Source organism: Hippopotamus amphibius, chromosome 14 (genome assembly GCF_030028045.1).
Source record: "Hippopotamus amphibius kiboko isolate mHipAmp2 chromosome 14, mHipAmp2.hap2, whole genome shotgun sequence".
Classification (NCBI taxonomy): Eukaryota; Metazoa; Chordata; class Mammalia; order Artiodactyla; family Hippopotamidae; genus Hippopotamus; species Hippopotamus amphibius.
This window is the reverse complement of record NC_080199.1, coordinates 61,642,726-61,658,488: the sequence shown is the minus strand read 5'-3', so window position 1 is coordinate 61,658,488 and position 15,763 is coordinate 61,642,726. Positions and strand designations below refer to the sequence as shown.

General features: G+C 42.4%; 1 protein-coding gene across 7 annotated transcripts in view; it reads left to right on the top strand.

The window, feature by feature from the left end:
- RCBTB2 (RCC1 and BTB domain containing protein 2) overlaps window positions 1-15,763 on the top strand; it is a 37,911-nt gene that overhangs the window by 19,426 nt on the left and 2,722 nt on the right. For 5 of the 7 annotated variants that reach the window (XM_057707735.1, XM_057707731.1, XM_057707734.1 and 2 more), the window contains 9 exons: window positions 106-272; window positions 1,038-1,196; window positions 1,336-1,443; window positions 2,512-2,654; window positions 5,363-5,428; window positions 6,980-7,170; window positions 7,699-7,825; window positions 9,470-9,609; window positions 13,596-13,726. In XM_057707735.1, coding sequence (XP_057563718.1) covers window positions 106-272; window positions 1,038-1,196; window positions 1,336-1,443; window positions 2,512-2,654; window positions 5,363-5,428; window positions 6,980-7,170; window positions 7,699-7,825; window positions 9,470-9,609; window positions 13,596-13,726 — 1,232 coding nt within the window. The remainder of the gene's footprint in view (window positions 1-105; window positions 273-1,037; window positions 1,197-1,335; window positions 1,444-2,511; window positions 2,655-5,362; window positions 5,429-6,979; window positions 7,171-7,698; window positions 7,826-9,469; window positions 9,610-13,595; window positions 13,727-15,763) is intronic. The other 2 variants (XM_057707732.1, XM_057707736.1) reach the window with 2 other exon arrangements.

Sequence of the window (15,763 nt, the reverse complement as noted above, 5' to 3'; positions counted from 1 at the left end):
TTGCCTGTGAAGTTTTAGTTTCCATGTATGGAAGTGTGTCATATATATATTTTCATATAAGGAATAGATGTTGTGAAAGTTGGTTATGTTTCTTTTTCTTTTCAGAAGGCGAAGTCTTTACTTGGGGTCATAATGGTTACAGCCAGCTGGGCAATGGGACCACTAATCATGGTCTAGTGCCCTGTCACATCTCTACTAATTTGTCAAACAAACATGTCATCGAAGTGGCCTGTGGGTCTTACCATTCATTGGTGCTGACATCTGACGGAGAGGTGAGAATAGTCAGCATAAATCTCATTGATCATAGGATTTCGATAAGATTATAATTTCAATAAGATTGTATTGATTCCTGTAGCAGTCCTGGAAATATGATCATTTGATTGAAATAACCACCTATCTCAAATTGTCTTACTCTCATTAGCAGTTCATAGTCATGGTGTACTTATGAAGTGTATCTGTATGTAGTACGGATTTCTAGAACTGCAGTATTTAAAAGGATGTATTGTTACTTCTGTGTTGCTATACTCCAGGGGGTTATTTGCAGAAAGAAAAATCCCAAAATGCTGAAAAAGATGGCTGAGGCAAAGTAGATATTTTATATGACATTTGATAATAATTATTGCTGTTTGTGTAGATAGTGCCAATAACCTAATTTTATAAAGTGATGTTTTGGGGACTTCTCTGGCAGTCCAGTGGTTAAGACTTCACCTTCCAGTGCAGGGGGTGTGGGTTCCATCCCTGATCAGGGAGCTAAGATCCCACATGCCTCGCAGCCAAAAAACCAAAACATAAAACAGTAGCAGTATTGTAACAAATCCAATAAAGACTTGAAAAATGGTCCACATCAAAAAAAACGTAAAAAAATAAAATAAAATAATACAGTTTGTAGGAATGAATTCTATAAAAACTTGCCTGCCTGTGTTGTAAGAATTTATGGATAGCAAGCACTTTGAAGGCAGAGATGAGGCACCATAAGTGCCAGCTGAGACACTTTATGTATTAGTGTGTTTCATTTATTGATCTCTTCTTTCAAATAGGTATTTGCCTGGGGTTATAATAACTCCGGGCAGGTAGGGTCTGGTTCAACAGCTAATCAGCCGATCCCTCGGAGAGTCACTGGCTGCTTACAGAATAAAGTAGTTGTGAACGTAGCCTGTGGGCAGATGTGCTCGATGGCAGTGGTGAACACCGGGGAGGTAAGAAAGTTATTTCACGTGTTGCTTAAAAAAAGCCTGTCTGCCTTCTCAGTGTCATACTGACGTGGCATGCTTCTCACGACAGAGACCTTGACGCTTTTCACCTTTTGTAGGCATTGAGCATCTCCTTTTCTCTCAGGTCTATGTCTGGGGTTACAATGGAAACGGGCAGCTGGGACTTGGCAGCAGCGGCAACCAGCCAACCCCCTGTAGAGTAGCCGCTCTACAAGGCATCCGTGTCCAGCGGGTACGTCTGCTGTTGGTTTACCTGTGCCTGTTTTTAAGTCTACAGTGGCAAAGATACCAATGTACTAAAAACTCAGTTGTCTTAGCAGGATGAAAAGGTAAGCTGCTTGGGTATCTTGATTGAAGTAAAGGTTAAAGCTCTTTTCCTGAATTTAGATATAGATGTTTATCAGAAAATTTATATTTCCACTGCACTCTCATACATAGCTGTTGGAATGTAAATTTTCATCATCCTTTCCAAGGAAACTTTGGCAATATGTATCAAGAGCCTCAAAAATATTCATACCCTTTGATTTGTAATTCTACTTAAATTTAGGGCATTATCCAAAGGAACCAAAGAGAAAGTGACTTGTAGAAAGTATAGTGAAGATATAGCCAAAAAAAAGAACAAAAGAAAAAGAAAAAAATTGATGACTTAAATAATAGCTATAGCATAATTTATCTAATCAAACAATAAGTTAATGGTTAAATAAATTAATATCGATACTAAATCTATATTAACAGAAATGATGCTTACAAAGGATTTTTAATGGTAGGGAAACAATGCTATATGCAGTCATGTTAAGTAAAAAGAAAGACACAGGACAGTATCATTGTTTTAAAAAGCTATCAGTGCATATCTCTATATTCATATATAAATAGAAAAAAATCCTGAGCTTGAGATGACTTTCATAATTATACTTTCCTGTATTTTTTCCACTCTTGAACGTTTTACTTTTATAATAAAAGGAGAAAGTAATTGTTAAAAAATAGAAGTGTCTATTTCTTATTCACTTCACACCCCTTGACCTCTGTGAGCATAGTGAATGCCATATTAAAGGTGAATAAACTGGACTCATTTTGATCTCACTGTGGTTTTCACCACACATATGGGGCCTAAGCTAGATCTGGAGGGGTGTTGGTTAACCTAATGCCTGCCTCTCTGGGCAGACTGCCTCTTCCCTTTTTTCTTTCTGTCTGTCTGTCTGTTTTCTTTTTTTTTCTTTTGTTTTTTGGTTCTTAACCTATCTTGTGAAAGCATGTTTCCTGCCGTTTGCAGCCTGAGTGGATTTGGTTTTTCTCTTTCCAGGTTGCCTGTGGCTATGCACACACATTAGTATTAACAGATGAAGGTCAAGTGTATGCTTGGGGCGCAAATTCTTACGGCCAGCTGGGCACTGGCAATAAAAGTAACCAGTCCTACCCTACTCCTGTCGTTGTGGAAAAGGACAGGTAATATGTGCGTTTTCAAAATAAGTTCAGTGTTCTTTAGTGATTAAACAAAACTTAGGCATGATGTAGAATTATGGGCAGTTTACTGCTAGTGTTTGAATATTCTTGAACAAGACCATTCCTTTTTAAAATTGGCTTTGAAATTTTAGGAGGGTTAATTGTATGTTCAATATTCTGTTTTCACATACCCATGTTTCATTTATACCTCCATTAGCTACTCTACACAAACTACAATGACTAAACCTCCAACAGCTCTTCCACATTATTCTTCTCGTTCAAAAATGACCTTTCCCCCCGTTCTCATTGTTTTCTATTTCACATTCTTAAGAAGAAGTTGATAACATTTGAGGTCTATCTTCTTTGGTTTAGGAAGATGAAAGTACCTCAGGGGTATGAAGCCATTCATGCAGTTCCTTATAAAATTTGCCAGGTGAAAAAAATAGGGCTGTTTCATTCCTTCAACTCCCAGGCTGTCACTATGAGGAAGAGCAAGATGGTTAGAAAATTAAAACTTAGTTTTGTGCACTTGGTTGCAAGGTTATGTGAAGTGACTAGCGTATCCAGAGTTTCTCCCCAAATTATCATGCTATTTTTGAAGGTCTCTTGAGTTTCTCAAACATGGCCGTATCATTACCTTTTCACTCTTCATTTCTTAACACAGGAGCATGGAACTAGAACATTCATTATCTTTTCTATTAAGCCAGGCTTGAAATCATTATAGAAATTAATACTATTTTCATTTTTATTTTGCATATCAATTTTTGCTGTATCTGATTTTAAATAAATATATGGATAAATTATTTTGCATCTATATGCAGTTCTTTTATATGTTTCTGCTGGAATATTTAACAATGAAAATGAAGACCCAAACAGTCATTTTCAGCGCCCTTGATTTTCCTTGGAGTAAATTGGTTAAACAACCTTCCCTCCTCCCCCGCCCCCAAGTCTTACAGTAAGACCCTGGACTCCTTAAGAATTGGAGGGGAGGAAAAATAAGCATGTCACAAGCTGGCAGGCACACAGGAGATGCAAGTGGCCATGTGCTCTTCATTTCTCTTAAAGGGCGTTCACAGAGCAGCACAGTAAAAAGAGAAGAGACAGCCTTGAGGCTTTGAATAATCACAAAAATGCCTCCGGCTCGCAAATCCAGCGAGTCGGGACATTTAGTATCTAGGCAGAATAGCAAAGAACTGGTAAAGGATCAAACAAAGGTAACATGGGCATAAAAACAAGCTATGTGTATGGCACTTTACCACTCTTCTGGTGCTGCCACGCTTAACATAAACTTGAACTCCTCTGTTTGTGGCCTCACAGAATCCGCTGCCATCACAGAAACTCGCCCCACCTGGGGCCGCTGGTCCTGGCAGCCCCGGGGTGAGCGCCAGGTCTTCCGCCTGTCGTCACGCTGGGACCAGACGGGCTGTAGGTGGCAGAGTGGCAGGGCACGGGCGTTATGTGAGTGTCAGGACACCGGGCACTGGCGAGTTATCTGTTGCTTTCTGTCTTTTTATAAAACTTTATAACTTAAAACATTTTTTAAAAATTATATATGTAAAAAAAAAAAGTAGAAATAGCTAAATGCTTGCACACAGTGTTGTCCACATAGACACAATTTTGGCTCCAAATGTCAAGGATGAGTGTTTTGAATGAGATGGTCCTGCTTTTCTCAGTTTTCTGTGCTTGAATTTCACGTGCTTAGCTTGCAGCCTCTTCATCGCACGAATATTGCGAGGGAGGAAGCTATAGGTTTGCTGGAACTTGTTCTGCACCTACCCGCCCTTTTCAATGACTGAAACTTTGCAGATATGTAATGACTTATCTCTCAGGAACTCCTGACTCTTGGGGCCCATTATAGCGAAGCTTGGCTAGTTAGAAAGAACAGGATTGAACTTGGGCCGGGGTGGATCATCAGGTCTTGGTTCTGTGTTCGCAGAAGTGGAAAGTGAAAATCTATCTACGTGGGATTATTTGCTCAAACAACAACCCAAGAAACACCTGATTAAAAATTTTTTTCACATAAGTCTATTTACGATGAAGGATGCTAACATTTTATGTTCACAAGTTATGCTCACATAGAAGTGATTTTAATAATTAAAATGATTCTCTAACCCAAGCATTCCCAGTCTTTCTGAATTTTCAGTACTTTGACTTACCAGCACGTCTTTAAAGTTCCATAAAAACATATTTTAAGTTACATTGATTTAAAACTCACTTTGCCTTGAATTTCTGTGAATTTTGTGACTTCTTGAGGTAATTAATAACACGTTAGCCTCTTGCAGAATTTCTTATCCATTATCCTTCTCCCTCACAAATTACCTTTTTTCTTTCCTCGTTGTTTTCTGTTTTGCATTCTTTCTCACTCTCTGCTGTTTCATTTCTAGTACTTCTCAGCCATTAAGCTGTGCCGTTGTTGCGGATCATTCCATTGAGGTGACACCAAACCTATTTATTATGAACCTATAGTAATTTTTTTCCATTAAGAATGGCTACAACATAAGGTGTGAAAAATGCCAGACATCCTGACGGTAAAGGTTAGCTCAGCTTATAGTCACTGTCTGTTGCATGCATGACTGGAAAATCTGAACTTCCACATTTTGGTATGAGTCAGACGTAAGGACAGAAGGCCTCAGGCAAAGGCAGGGCGCCTTGGCAGCCCAAGCTGAGACCTGAAGGTTCCCTCTAAACTTTTTCCATTCTCGTTGCTGTAGCAGCTGCTGCGGTCAGCCAGGCCCGAGCCCCACCCCTGACTTCCCACGTGGCACTGGGTGCTCCAGGTAAATGCCCCAAGGCCATGCTCAGGGAGGGCCAGCCTTCCCGGCTTCTCTGCCTCCTTAACCCCCTGCTGTGGAAGCAGCGTCCCACCTCCTCTGTTCCCCTCTCCTTGAGCCTGCTGGTGAACATTTCAGAAGTGGATGCAGGGCTTCCTAGGTGGCGCAGTGGTTAAGAATCCGCCTGCCAATGCAGAAGTGGATGCAGGAAAGAAGTTATTTTGATTTTTCTGATGTTGGGTAGCTTAGCACAGAAGGACACGATTGTGTTCTAATCAGTTATGTTTTTCATAGAACTTTATCAGGGAAAAGAGAGGCTGTCATTGTAAGTGGTCTCCCAATGTGCACAAGAGCATTCCTGACCAAGGACTTTGTGCATAGTGACATTGAGGGGCGGTGAGTGCACCTGTTTATTGGAACAGAGGGTGTGTGGGCGAAGGTGATTGGAGAGAAAGCTGGACAGAGATGGAAGGCAAATCATGGAAGGCCTGAAGTCACGTGTCTGGATTTGTGTCTCATGGAAAGTCAGGGAAGGTTTGAAAGTAACGAGAATGGTGTTTCAAGAGGATCATTAAGCTGCCAGCGTTGTGCAGTTTAGGCCAGGAGAGAGAAGGGCTAAGGCAGGGGAACCTGAGAGCTACATTGGTCCAGGTATGCGGTGTGCCTGATGAGGGTGTGGCAAATGGGAGACATTACAAAGAAAGAATTTCTGTTATTTGTCAACTGGATATTCTGAAAAAGGTGATAAGTGAGGAGGGAGGAGGAGTCAAAGATGACCCTGGAGTTCTGAGCCTAAGTCACTGAGGGTGTGGGTATACCACTGGCCGAGGCAGAATCAAGATGGTGCCTCACTTGGGGTAAAATAGTTTATTTTCTTTAAATCCGTATGGTGGCTCAGTCTTAGAGAAAATAATTATTTTCAACTCAACCAAACAGTGGTTTCCATCAGGAAGTGTTCTGAGAACTACTTGCCTGTCAGTCATGAACTTATGGAAATAGGGTCTAACATGTGGTTGATCCCAGAAAACTAGTCTCTTGGGTTCCAGATGATATAGTCCAGTGAGTCAGAACTACTGCACTGACTGCAGTGTGAGTTGGGGTGACCTACAGCATGCTCCATTTAACCCTAAAATTGGTGAAGTTTTGATGAAAATATTTAGTGACCCTGGGTCATGATGGCCCAAATCTTTTTGATCTGCTTTAGCAAGTAATGTTTTAAGAAAAAAATTAAATGACCTTTTTTTTTTTTTTTGGTGTTTGTTTTTGGTCTCTACTCTCAGATTGTATTAATACTTGAATTTCAAAACAGGATGGTACATAGTTTTATGGGCCTCCTGGCTAGAAGTGGTAACAAGCAGACCTTCATGATATAAAAGTGCCATTGAGGCATAGCTTAAATGTAAATAACTGTTGGGTGCCTGAAAATTTAGAAGCTTAGGTGTCTAAGTTTTGTTTTTTTGTTTTTTTTTTAAATCAGTTAAACCTAAGGGAAGAAAAAAATCAACTTGTTCCTTCTCCTGTTAACTGTGTTTACTTGGTATTCATTTGTGGCCCTAGAATTATAGAGATTGCAGCCTGCCACTCTGCCCACACGTCTGCGGCCAAGACGCAGGGAGGACACGTGTACATGTGGGGCCAGTGCCGGGGCCAGTCGGTGACCTTGCCCCACCTCACCCACTTTTCCTCCACCGACGACGTGTTCGCCTGCTTTGCCACGCCGGCGGTCACGTGGCGCCTCCTCTCCGTGGGTGAGCTGATCGCTGTCCATTTGGGTGATGGCCCGAAAGCTAGGGAGAGAACTTCTGGTGCTTTTATTTTTTGATACTGAGGAATTTGTTAAGTGCAGTATCAGGTAATTTATTTCCCTCTGCTGGGTTCCTGTGAAAGGGAACTTATTTGATCAATTCATTTTTCTTAAAAGTGTTAGAAATCAGTATCTCATACTAAATTAAAAGTACTTTAATATGATTGGGAAATGTGATTGATGTGATTGGGAAACTCTAGCTTTTATTTTTAGCTGATATATTTACTCAAACTTGCAAAAATTTTATTTAGTGTGGTGGTTTGGGAGTTTAGTTGTTTTGCCAGATTTACAAGCAGATGTGTCTGAGGTTCTCATCCTAATGATGGCAGCAGCGAGAATCTGTATTTAGGAAAAAAGCGCGTTACTCAGTTGGTCAGTTATTTTGGGGAATCAGTGTTTTCATGAATGTCAGCAGAGCAAGGCTATATTTGGCTTGCATTTTCATTAGCAAACATTGGTGCTACTCTCTTAGAACCTGACGACCACCTCACAGTGGCTGAGTCCCTGAAGAGGGAATTTGACAACCCTGACACCGCAGACCTGAAATTTCTGGTGGATGGAAAGTACATTTATGCACATAAAGTCCTTCTCAAAATTAGGTAAGGAATCATTTATTCTGAGAATTGAAATAAATACATTTGTTATTTTCTAGTTCCGAGGAACTGTGTTAGGTACTTCAGTGATTATGAAAAAAGTAAGGCTCTTTTTGCCCTCGTGAGCATACAGTACAGCGGGGGGAACACATTGCACATGAAGCAGGCAGAGGCTGTACGCAGCGGGTGCCCTGTGGTTCAGGGCCTGCGAGTGTCGGCTTCCTCAGAGACTTCGCAGGTGCTGGTCTGTGTGCCCTGGCGCTGGAGAGCAGTCGGCTGGCCAGGGTGAGCAGGTGCTGAGCCCAGCAGGTGCTGCTCGGCAGAACCGAACCTCCCAGCCCAGCTGAGTTCAGCCCACAAGAGTTCACTCTCCTTAATCAGCTGAGACGCTTGAAAGAAGAGAAACGAGGTCTGGGGTAAAGCTAACACAGAGATTTAAAAAAATCGCTTTTATGATGTATAATTTTTGAGCAGTGAGCTGGATCTGTATAAAATGTGCAGTCTGAGGAGTTTCGACATTCATATATACTCCCAGGAAACCACTGCCCCAAATCAGGACACAGAACGTTTCCATCGCCCCTCAAAGATCCCTCAGCCCCAGCCCTGGGGCAAGCACTGATCTTCTTTCTGTCACTATTGATTAATTCGCATGTTTTAGAAGTTTATGTAAATGTAATTATACAATATGCATTCTTTTTTGCCTGGCTTCTTAACACAGTGATTTTGAAAAATTCGTTTTGTTGTTGTGTAATAGATACTTAAATCCTACTGCAATGAGTCACAAACTCAAAATGGCATTTTAGTCTCAAGTTCACTTCTTAGTAAGGTCGCGCTATGCAGTATTTGTTCACTCCTACGATAGCCCATAAACCTTCATAAAAGGTTATGGTTTGCTCGAGCTGCTGAAACAAAGTTCTGTAGACTGATTGGTTTCAACAACAGAAATTTGTTCTCTCATGGTTCTGGAGGCTAGAAATTCAAGATCAGGGTTGTTTGTAGAATCGCTTCCTTCTGAGAGCTCTGAAGAAGAACCTTTTCTAGTCCATGCCTCTGTACCAGCTTCCGGTGGTTTGCTGACAATCTTTGGCAGCCCTTGGCTTGTGGCAGCATAACTCCAGTCTTCACATGGCATTCTCCCTGTGTCCAAGTCCCCCCTCTTATAAGGACACCAGTCATATTGGATTAGGGTCCACCCTAATGACCTCCTTTTAACTTGATTACCTCTGTAAAGATCCTTTCTCCAAATACTGTTATATTCTGAGGTTTGGACCTCAGCATATGAATTTTGGGGATATAATTCAACCCATACCAGGAGAAGAAACAAAATTACTCAGAGTTTATAAAAATAAACCCACCTGATTTCTGTAAATGCTGCTCTGTGGATGTGGTGTGGGAGGGACCCCTGGGAGCTCGTGGCCACAGAGGCAGCTGCCCCACTGCAGTCTCGTCGAGTAAACAACTGCTTGCAGACTTCCGGCCAGCAGAGGAAGTGAGGGGCCCAGGCATGGACATGAAGGTGTGTGAGGCTGTGTTTTTTTCTTTCTCCACGTTAGTTGTTTCCTCTGTAACCGCCAGGAGCATGTGCTTCTCAGGAAGGTCGTTGGCTGTTGCCCAGAAGCCAGGACCTGACATGCTACTTTCTTCCTTCAGGTGTGAGCATTTTCGCTCTTCGTTGGAAGACAGCGAGGATGATATTGTAGAAATGAGTGAGTTTTCGTATCCTGTTTACCGAGCCTTCCTGGAGTACCTGTACACAGACAGCATCAGCCTGTCCCCCGAGGAGGCCGTAGGTAATTGCCACCACACTTGAGCAGGAGAGTGGCAGAAAGGTGGTTTGTGTAGAGCCTAAAAGGAAGTTGCTGTGAGGGTAATCGCAGAAGCAGTTCTTCTTTTGTGTGTTCAGCCCAAACTCTTTTCCCTTGTTCCCACTTGGTACAGAGGTTGACTGGATAGATGAAATGAGAGGTGGATGAATCGTCAAGCCATGAGCACTGTGGGGTGGGTGCCACTCTTCCTGAATTACTCAGTGCTGTACACGACCTTTTAGCTACCATGCCAACTGCCCTCAGGATATTTACATTATAAAAATGATAAAAGGCATGTAATAAGAAGACCTGCGGGTCTCCGTAACTGTGGCTGTCCCTTTGGGACAGCCCGCTGCGGTCTGCACTGCACCTCAGGTTTACTGACGGTAAGAAAGCAACAGGGCATCCAGCAGGCACAAGGTGCAAAGCATCCTACACTGCAGTTTACAGCTGTCAGCAGTATTGTTGGCCAGTGCGACCGGAGAATTAAGGAATAACTTCTGTAAAGGAACTAAAGAAAGAGTTCAGCCCTCAAATTTTTCAGTTAAATATTCATTTTACATGTATAACTCCAATGACACTTTTTACCAGATCAACATTTAATTTTTCTCAGGTAAACAGAAATCTGAGTTCTGAAGTGTTATAGTTTTCCTTGCTTCCTCCCACAATGCTTGAGTGCTCGGAGCCCACTGCATGCCACGCTCCCCTCAGCACCTGTGAGTGAGACAGATCAAGGCCCCGCCCCTGTGGAGCTGCTGCTCCCAGGAGGGAGGCCAGCCCTAAACAAAGAGCTAAAAGCAGCCAGTTAGGCGGTCAGGAAAGGCCTCCGCGAGGAAGCCTGCTGAGCAGAGAGCTGGGGGAAGCATGTGGACGCCTAGGTGAAGAGCATTCTAAACAAGGGAAACTGTAGGTGTAGAGGTCTGAGACAGGAACACACGTAGCATGTGGAGGAGGAGGACAAGGAAGGCCTGGATGGCTGGAGGGAGAGAATGAGACCGGCAGTAGGAGGAACTGAGGCCAGCCAGCTGGGTCTGGGCCAGACCAGGTACAACCTTGGAGGCAACGGTGAAGGGCTTGAGTTTTCTTCTTGGTGTGACGGAAGGTTTTGAGTATGAGGGTTGCGTTATTTAGGATTTGCTTTAACAGTAAGAGGAAAAAAGGAAGTGCTTAAACAAGGTGGTTTCTCTCTCTGTCACACAGGGATACAGTGCAAGGCATCTTTGTGTGTGGCCCCTGCGCTCATGTCCAAGACCACACGTGGACACAGGCAGCAGGATGGAGGAAGGGACAGTGACGAGGGGCAAAGGGCAGATCCCAGTGTCTGTGAAGGAAGTCCCACTTCTTTTAAACCATGAGTCAGAGATAACCAAGGCCTTAACTCAGCTGCACAGGAAGTGGAGGAAGTGGTCATTTCTAGATGGTCATGGCTCAGCCACGTAGCCTGTGATTTGGGAAGAGAGGGAGAATGGGTTTGTGTGTGTATGAAGGGAGGAGGCACCAGCAGCTTCTACTCCAGGAGTGATGGGATTTGTTTTTAAAAGATCAGTATAATGGCTGAGGTGTAAGGTGGTGGTGCCCTGGGTTAGGGTGGTCTAGCAGTGGAGGTGTGGGGATGAGATTCTGAATCTCTCTTAAGTAGGGAGCTGACAGGATTTGTTGGTGGATGGAATGTGGGCGTGAGGGAAAGAGGGAAGGATGATTGCTCTGAGGTATTTGGCCTGAGTGTGGAGAGCACCAGGTTTTGCTCTTGAGTTTGAAAAATCAGAGCAGTTTAAGCTGCTTTTTAGACAGCTGTGTGTGTGGCAGGTTTTTTATAGGCCTGCCCCTGACATTTGCAGGGCCCTGGGCAAGAGTCTAAGTGGAGGCCCACGTACCATATGTCTAAACATTTAAAGTTATATGTCAGGCTAAAAGGCTTCACATAAAATATGTCAGATCCTCACACCTTGAAAACAGTACCTTCATTAACAACTGAAAGGCCGGGTTGGCGTTTCAGCTGGAATTTAGAGTTGTAGGACTCTTGGAGTTCCGTGCGGGGACACAGTGGCCCAGGAAGGACAGGCCTCTGGCCGCCAGCGTGGGACGTGCCGTCTTTCTTTACCCACCGCCAGTCACGTCCTGCATCACAAGGCGTATGTGGGCATCCCAGCCTGCGTGTCCATGTTCCCTCCACCCCACCCTGCCACCCCTTGGGGCCGGGGGTCTGCACACTGGGGACATGGTCTGAAGGGGAGGACACACCTACATGTGCGGCCTCAGGGCTGATTCGGCAGGGAATCCCAGGGTCCCAAGTACACAAAGTGTGGTCTAGGAGTGGGCACGTGGCTCCTTGGCCAGCCTGTGGAGAGGGGGGTGCCTAGAGCAGATGCAGAGCTGGGCCCTCTGGAGCAGAGGCTCAGGGCAGTCAGTACGTGTGAGTACACGCATTCGTGGGTCTGATGCCCAGACTGTGTGGGGCTGTTGATGTGAATTTGGGAGGTTGTTGAGAACTGACCAGAAACAATCAGGTCATTCACAACTCTCAAGATTTCAAAAGATTTTGGTGGGCCATGGGCCTTTCTTACATAATTTTGATGGTATTTGTCATGTTTCAATGAAAGCAAGTGTCCAACCAAATTCTACCACGTGCAAAACTCATTAGCAGATGGATATAAAAACAGTTATTGTTGTAAGGTTGATGAAATCCTGGCTCTCTGTCTTTTGGGCCCTCTATGAAGTACTTTCTCTAAAAGGTTATCGTGAAGTAAACATGACAGTATTCTAGAATCAGGATTCAGACAGCCTTCTGATCAGGTGGTAGCCAGGACTGAATTAGACCCAGCGAATGTACATTCCAGGGGTGTAGGGCTGCTGAGCCCGTGGTGCTTTGAACCCCGTTCATGCAGGGGCCAAAGGGACCCTCACAGTAGCTCTAGCCAAGCTACATAACCTGAGTGCCACTCATTTCACCAGTGACAAAGTGTTTGTAGCATGCCTTATGCGAATTAACAGGTCCTCTAATGAAGATTTAGATAGCCATAACTGGAGCCTCTGACGGGCCTTTCAAATGCCAGCTGACCAACCATTCTTGATTAGAGTGCTTCATGGTATCCCTTGGAGTAGATTAAAATTAACTTAGGCATCTAAATCACTCTATGTTGAATTATTTGAAAGCAGATGACAGCTAATATAACAGGAATCATCAGTTTTTACAGATAGTAGTGGAGATCATTTAGGGAAGTAAGTGAAAGAAGAATCTGAATATTGAACTCTGGGGCATTCAAACACTTGGAAGTCAGGAAAAATGGTCCGGCCAGGAGACTGAAGAGTAATGAAGGAGAAGGAAAAACACGAGCAAGTAACAAGGCATGTCAAGAAGGGGAGCATCCTCAACCCCATCACATTCTGTGTAAATGTTGAGAAAGAGGAGATCAGAGGGTAGCCCCTTGGATTTGGCACCGTGGGAGCCATTAGTGGCAATCACAGGTGTGGTGTCAGGGAGCAGAGGCGATGGGCTTCTTCTGCTCGAATGGCTTGAGGTGAGGATAAGAGGTGAGAAAGCGGAGGCAGCAAATAGAGACAACTCTCCTGGGAGGCTTGCTCCAGAGAGGGGCAGAGAAGTGGGGCAGGGTCACAGGAGGCCTGGAAGGCATTTCGTTTCTTTTTGAAGAAGATGGGCACTGTTACAGCACGTGTGAATGCTGCTGGAGAAGGGTTGATAACTCGGGGAGGGATAGCTAGAGGAGCATTTCTAAGGAAAAGACTAGAGCCATTTTCTCTTGCTTCTGTTTTTCCACAACTACTTGTTTGCGTGTTGCACTCGCTCAGCTCAGCTGTGTTCTCAGGTAGAGCCACACTCAGTGTAAGTCAGCCCGTCTCTGTCTCCGCAGCCCTTCACTGAGGAGCGTATTCAAAATCACCTCTGACGGGTTGAGTAAGTTTAAATCAGGGTGCTTGAGATCACTCCCCTAAGAAACATCTCTTTCCACCAGGATTGCTAGATTTGGCTACATTTTATAGAGAAAATCGTTTGAAAAAGCTCTGCCAACAAACTATCAAGCAAGGAATCTGTGAGGAGAATGCCATCGCGCTGCTCTCGGCCGCCGTGAAGTATGACGCTCAGGTAAGAAGAGCATCCTTTCAGGGAGCTTACCTTCTGGAGGAAATAGTTAGCTGTCTACTTCATGCCTTAAACGAGAAGAAAGTCTAAGTAAATTAAAGATTTAATGTAAACAAAGTACCAGAAAAAATATAAGGGAATGTTTACATATATATAAAGTTAGGGTGGACCTCAAGGGCAGAAACCATAAAAGAAAGGATTGCTAGATCTGATCTCAAAAGAATAAAAAATGTTTATATACAAAAAAAAACCCCAGAAAAACCAGAAAGTAAATGATACTCGGAAAATATTTGTAATATAATGAAGCAAGTTTACCATAGTTAGAGTATAAGTCTTAAAAAAATGTAAAAAGAAAACAGCAGTTTGGTGGAAAAAAATGGACCAAATGGATTTATGAACAAATGAAAAGTATAAATGAAAATAAGGTATAATTTTTCAACTGTCAAACCAGGGAGTCTGTTTTGAGAAATAGTATAGGCCCAGGCTGATGGGTGTTCTCCTGAACAGCCGAGGAGAAGGCAAATCAGTGTGATCAGTCTGGGGGCAGTTTGGTATAATGTGTATTACAAGCTTTCAAAATGTAACTCTTTAAGGAATTCACTAATAGGAATTTATCTTAAGGAAGTAATCATGGATTCAGACAAAGATTTAGCTTCAAAGATGTTTCCTGCAGCATTGTTTATAATTTTTAAAAATTGGAAAAAAGTCTGTGAACAGGAAAGGATTGTTTAAACTAAAAAATGTTAATACTATTCAACATATATCATTGACTGAAAAACTGTGCCCCCTTTTTTTTAATAAGTATATTTATTTTTGTTTTTAACTAAAAGTAGTAAAACAAATTTTTTTAAGTAGGAATAGCTGAACTTAAAAAGACCAAAATTTATTATCTACATAGGAAAAAAAGACTGAATAATACAGTCAATGGTTATCTTTGAATGGTGGAATTGTGGATGATTTTTATTTCCTTATCTTTGCTTGTTTTTCCTGAACTTTCTACAGTGACCATGTATTGTTTTGATAATAAAGAAAGGAAAGAAAACTTGTCTTAGAGTTAAATCTTTAGGAAACAGGCCATACTTCTCAGAGTCGATTTCCTTAAGGATATCCTTTCCTTTGGTCAGAAAACAGGGTCATTTTAGTGATGGGTAGAAAAAAGGTTATAGCTTCTTTTCTGCTTAAATAAGTAATAATATGCTTATTAAAGAAAACTTGTAAAATACAAAAACTATGAGGAAAGAAATGACTCCTCAACCAGAGGACACTAACATTTTCATACAGCTCCTTCTGATTTTTTCCCTAGCTTATGTATATATTTCTAAATACTAGATTTTTTTTTAACAATATATAAAAAAATCTTACCCACCTTGAAGCATTGACATTTAAAAGCATAGTGAATGTTTGTCTTTTATCAAGGTAATAATATATCGAGCACTTAAAACATGCAGAATTCTTCATGGGAAAGCAATAACTTTGTGCTTTTTCAAGAGTTTGTTAAAGTCATGGTGATAATACTGGACCCTGCTGGGCTGCCTCAGATGATGAGATATGGTGGGCAGTTGGTGTTTCCATCTGAACTAGGCTTAATGTCCAAGACTTTTTCATATTCCGTTTACATGAATTTCTTGTACGGTTACCATTCAGCTCTGTTTTCTAGAAAAGCAAGCTCTCTGAGGAACGGCAAGGATTTGTTTTGCTCACAACCAAACACCTAGTGCCTAGGATAGTGCCTGACACACAGTATGTGCTCATTAAATATCTGTTTAATGAATGTTCAACTTTGCCTGTAGAGGCACTGTCTTTTACTACAGGCTGTCTAACTAATTGTTGTACCCTAAATTAGTATAACAGACCACAAGTAAACTAGACTCAATGTATACTTAATATAAAAGTTTTTATAAATAAAGAACAGTGTATTTGATTTGACTAGGATTGTTACTTGCTGACTCGAATAAGCAAGAAATGGACCTTTTCAGCAAATGATCCCTCATGCTTGACCCTACTTAATACATAATTAATATAAGCCAGGGACTTTTCGAA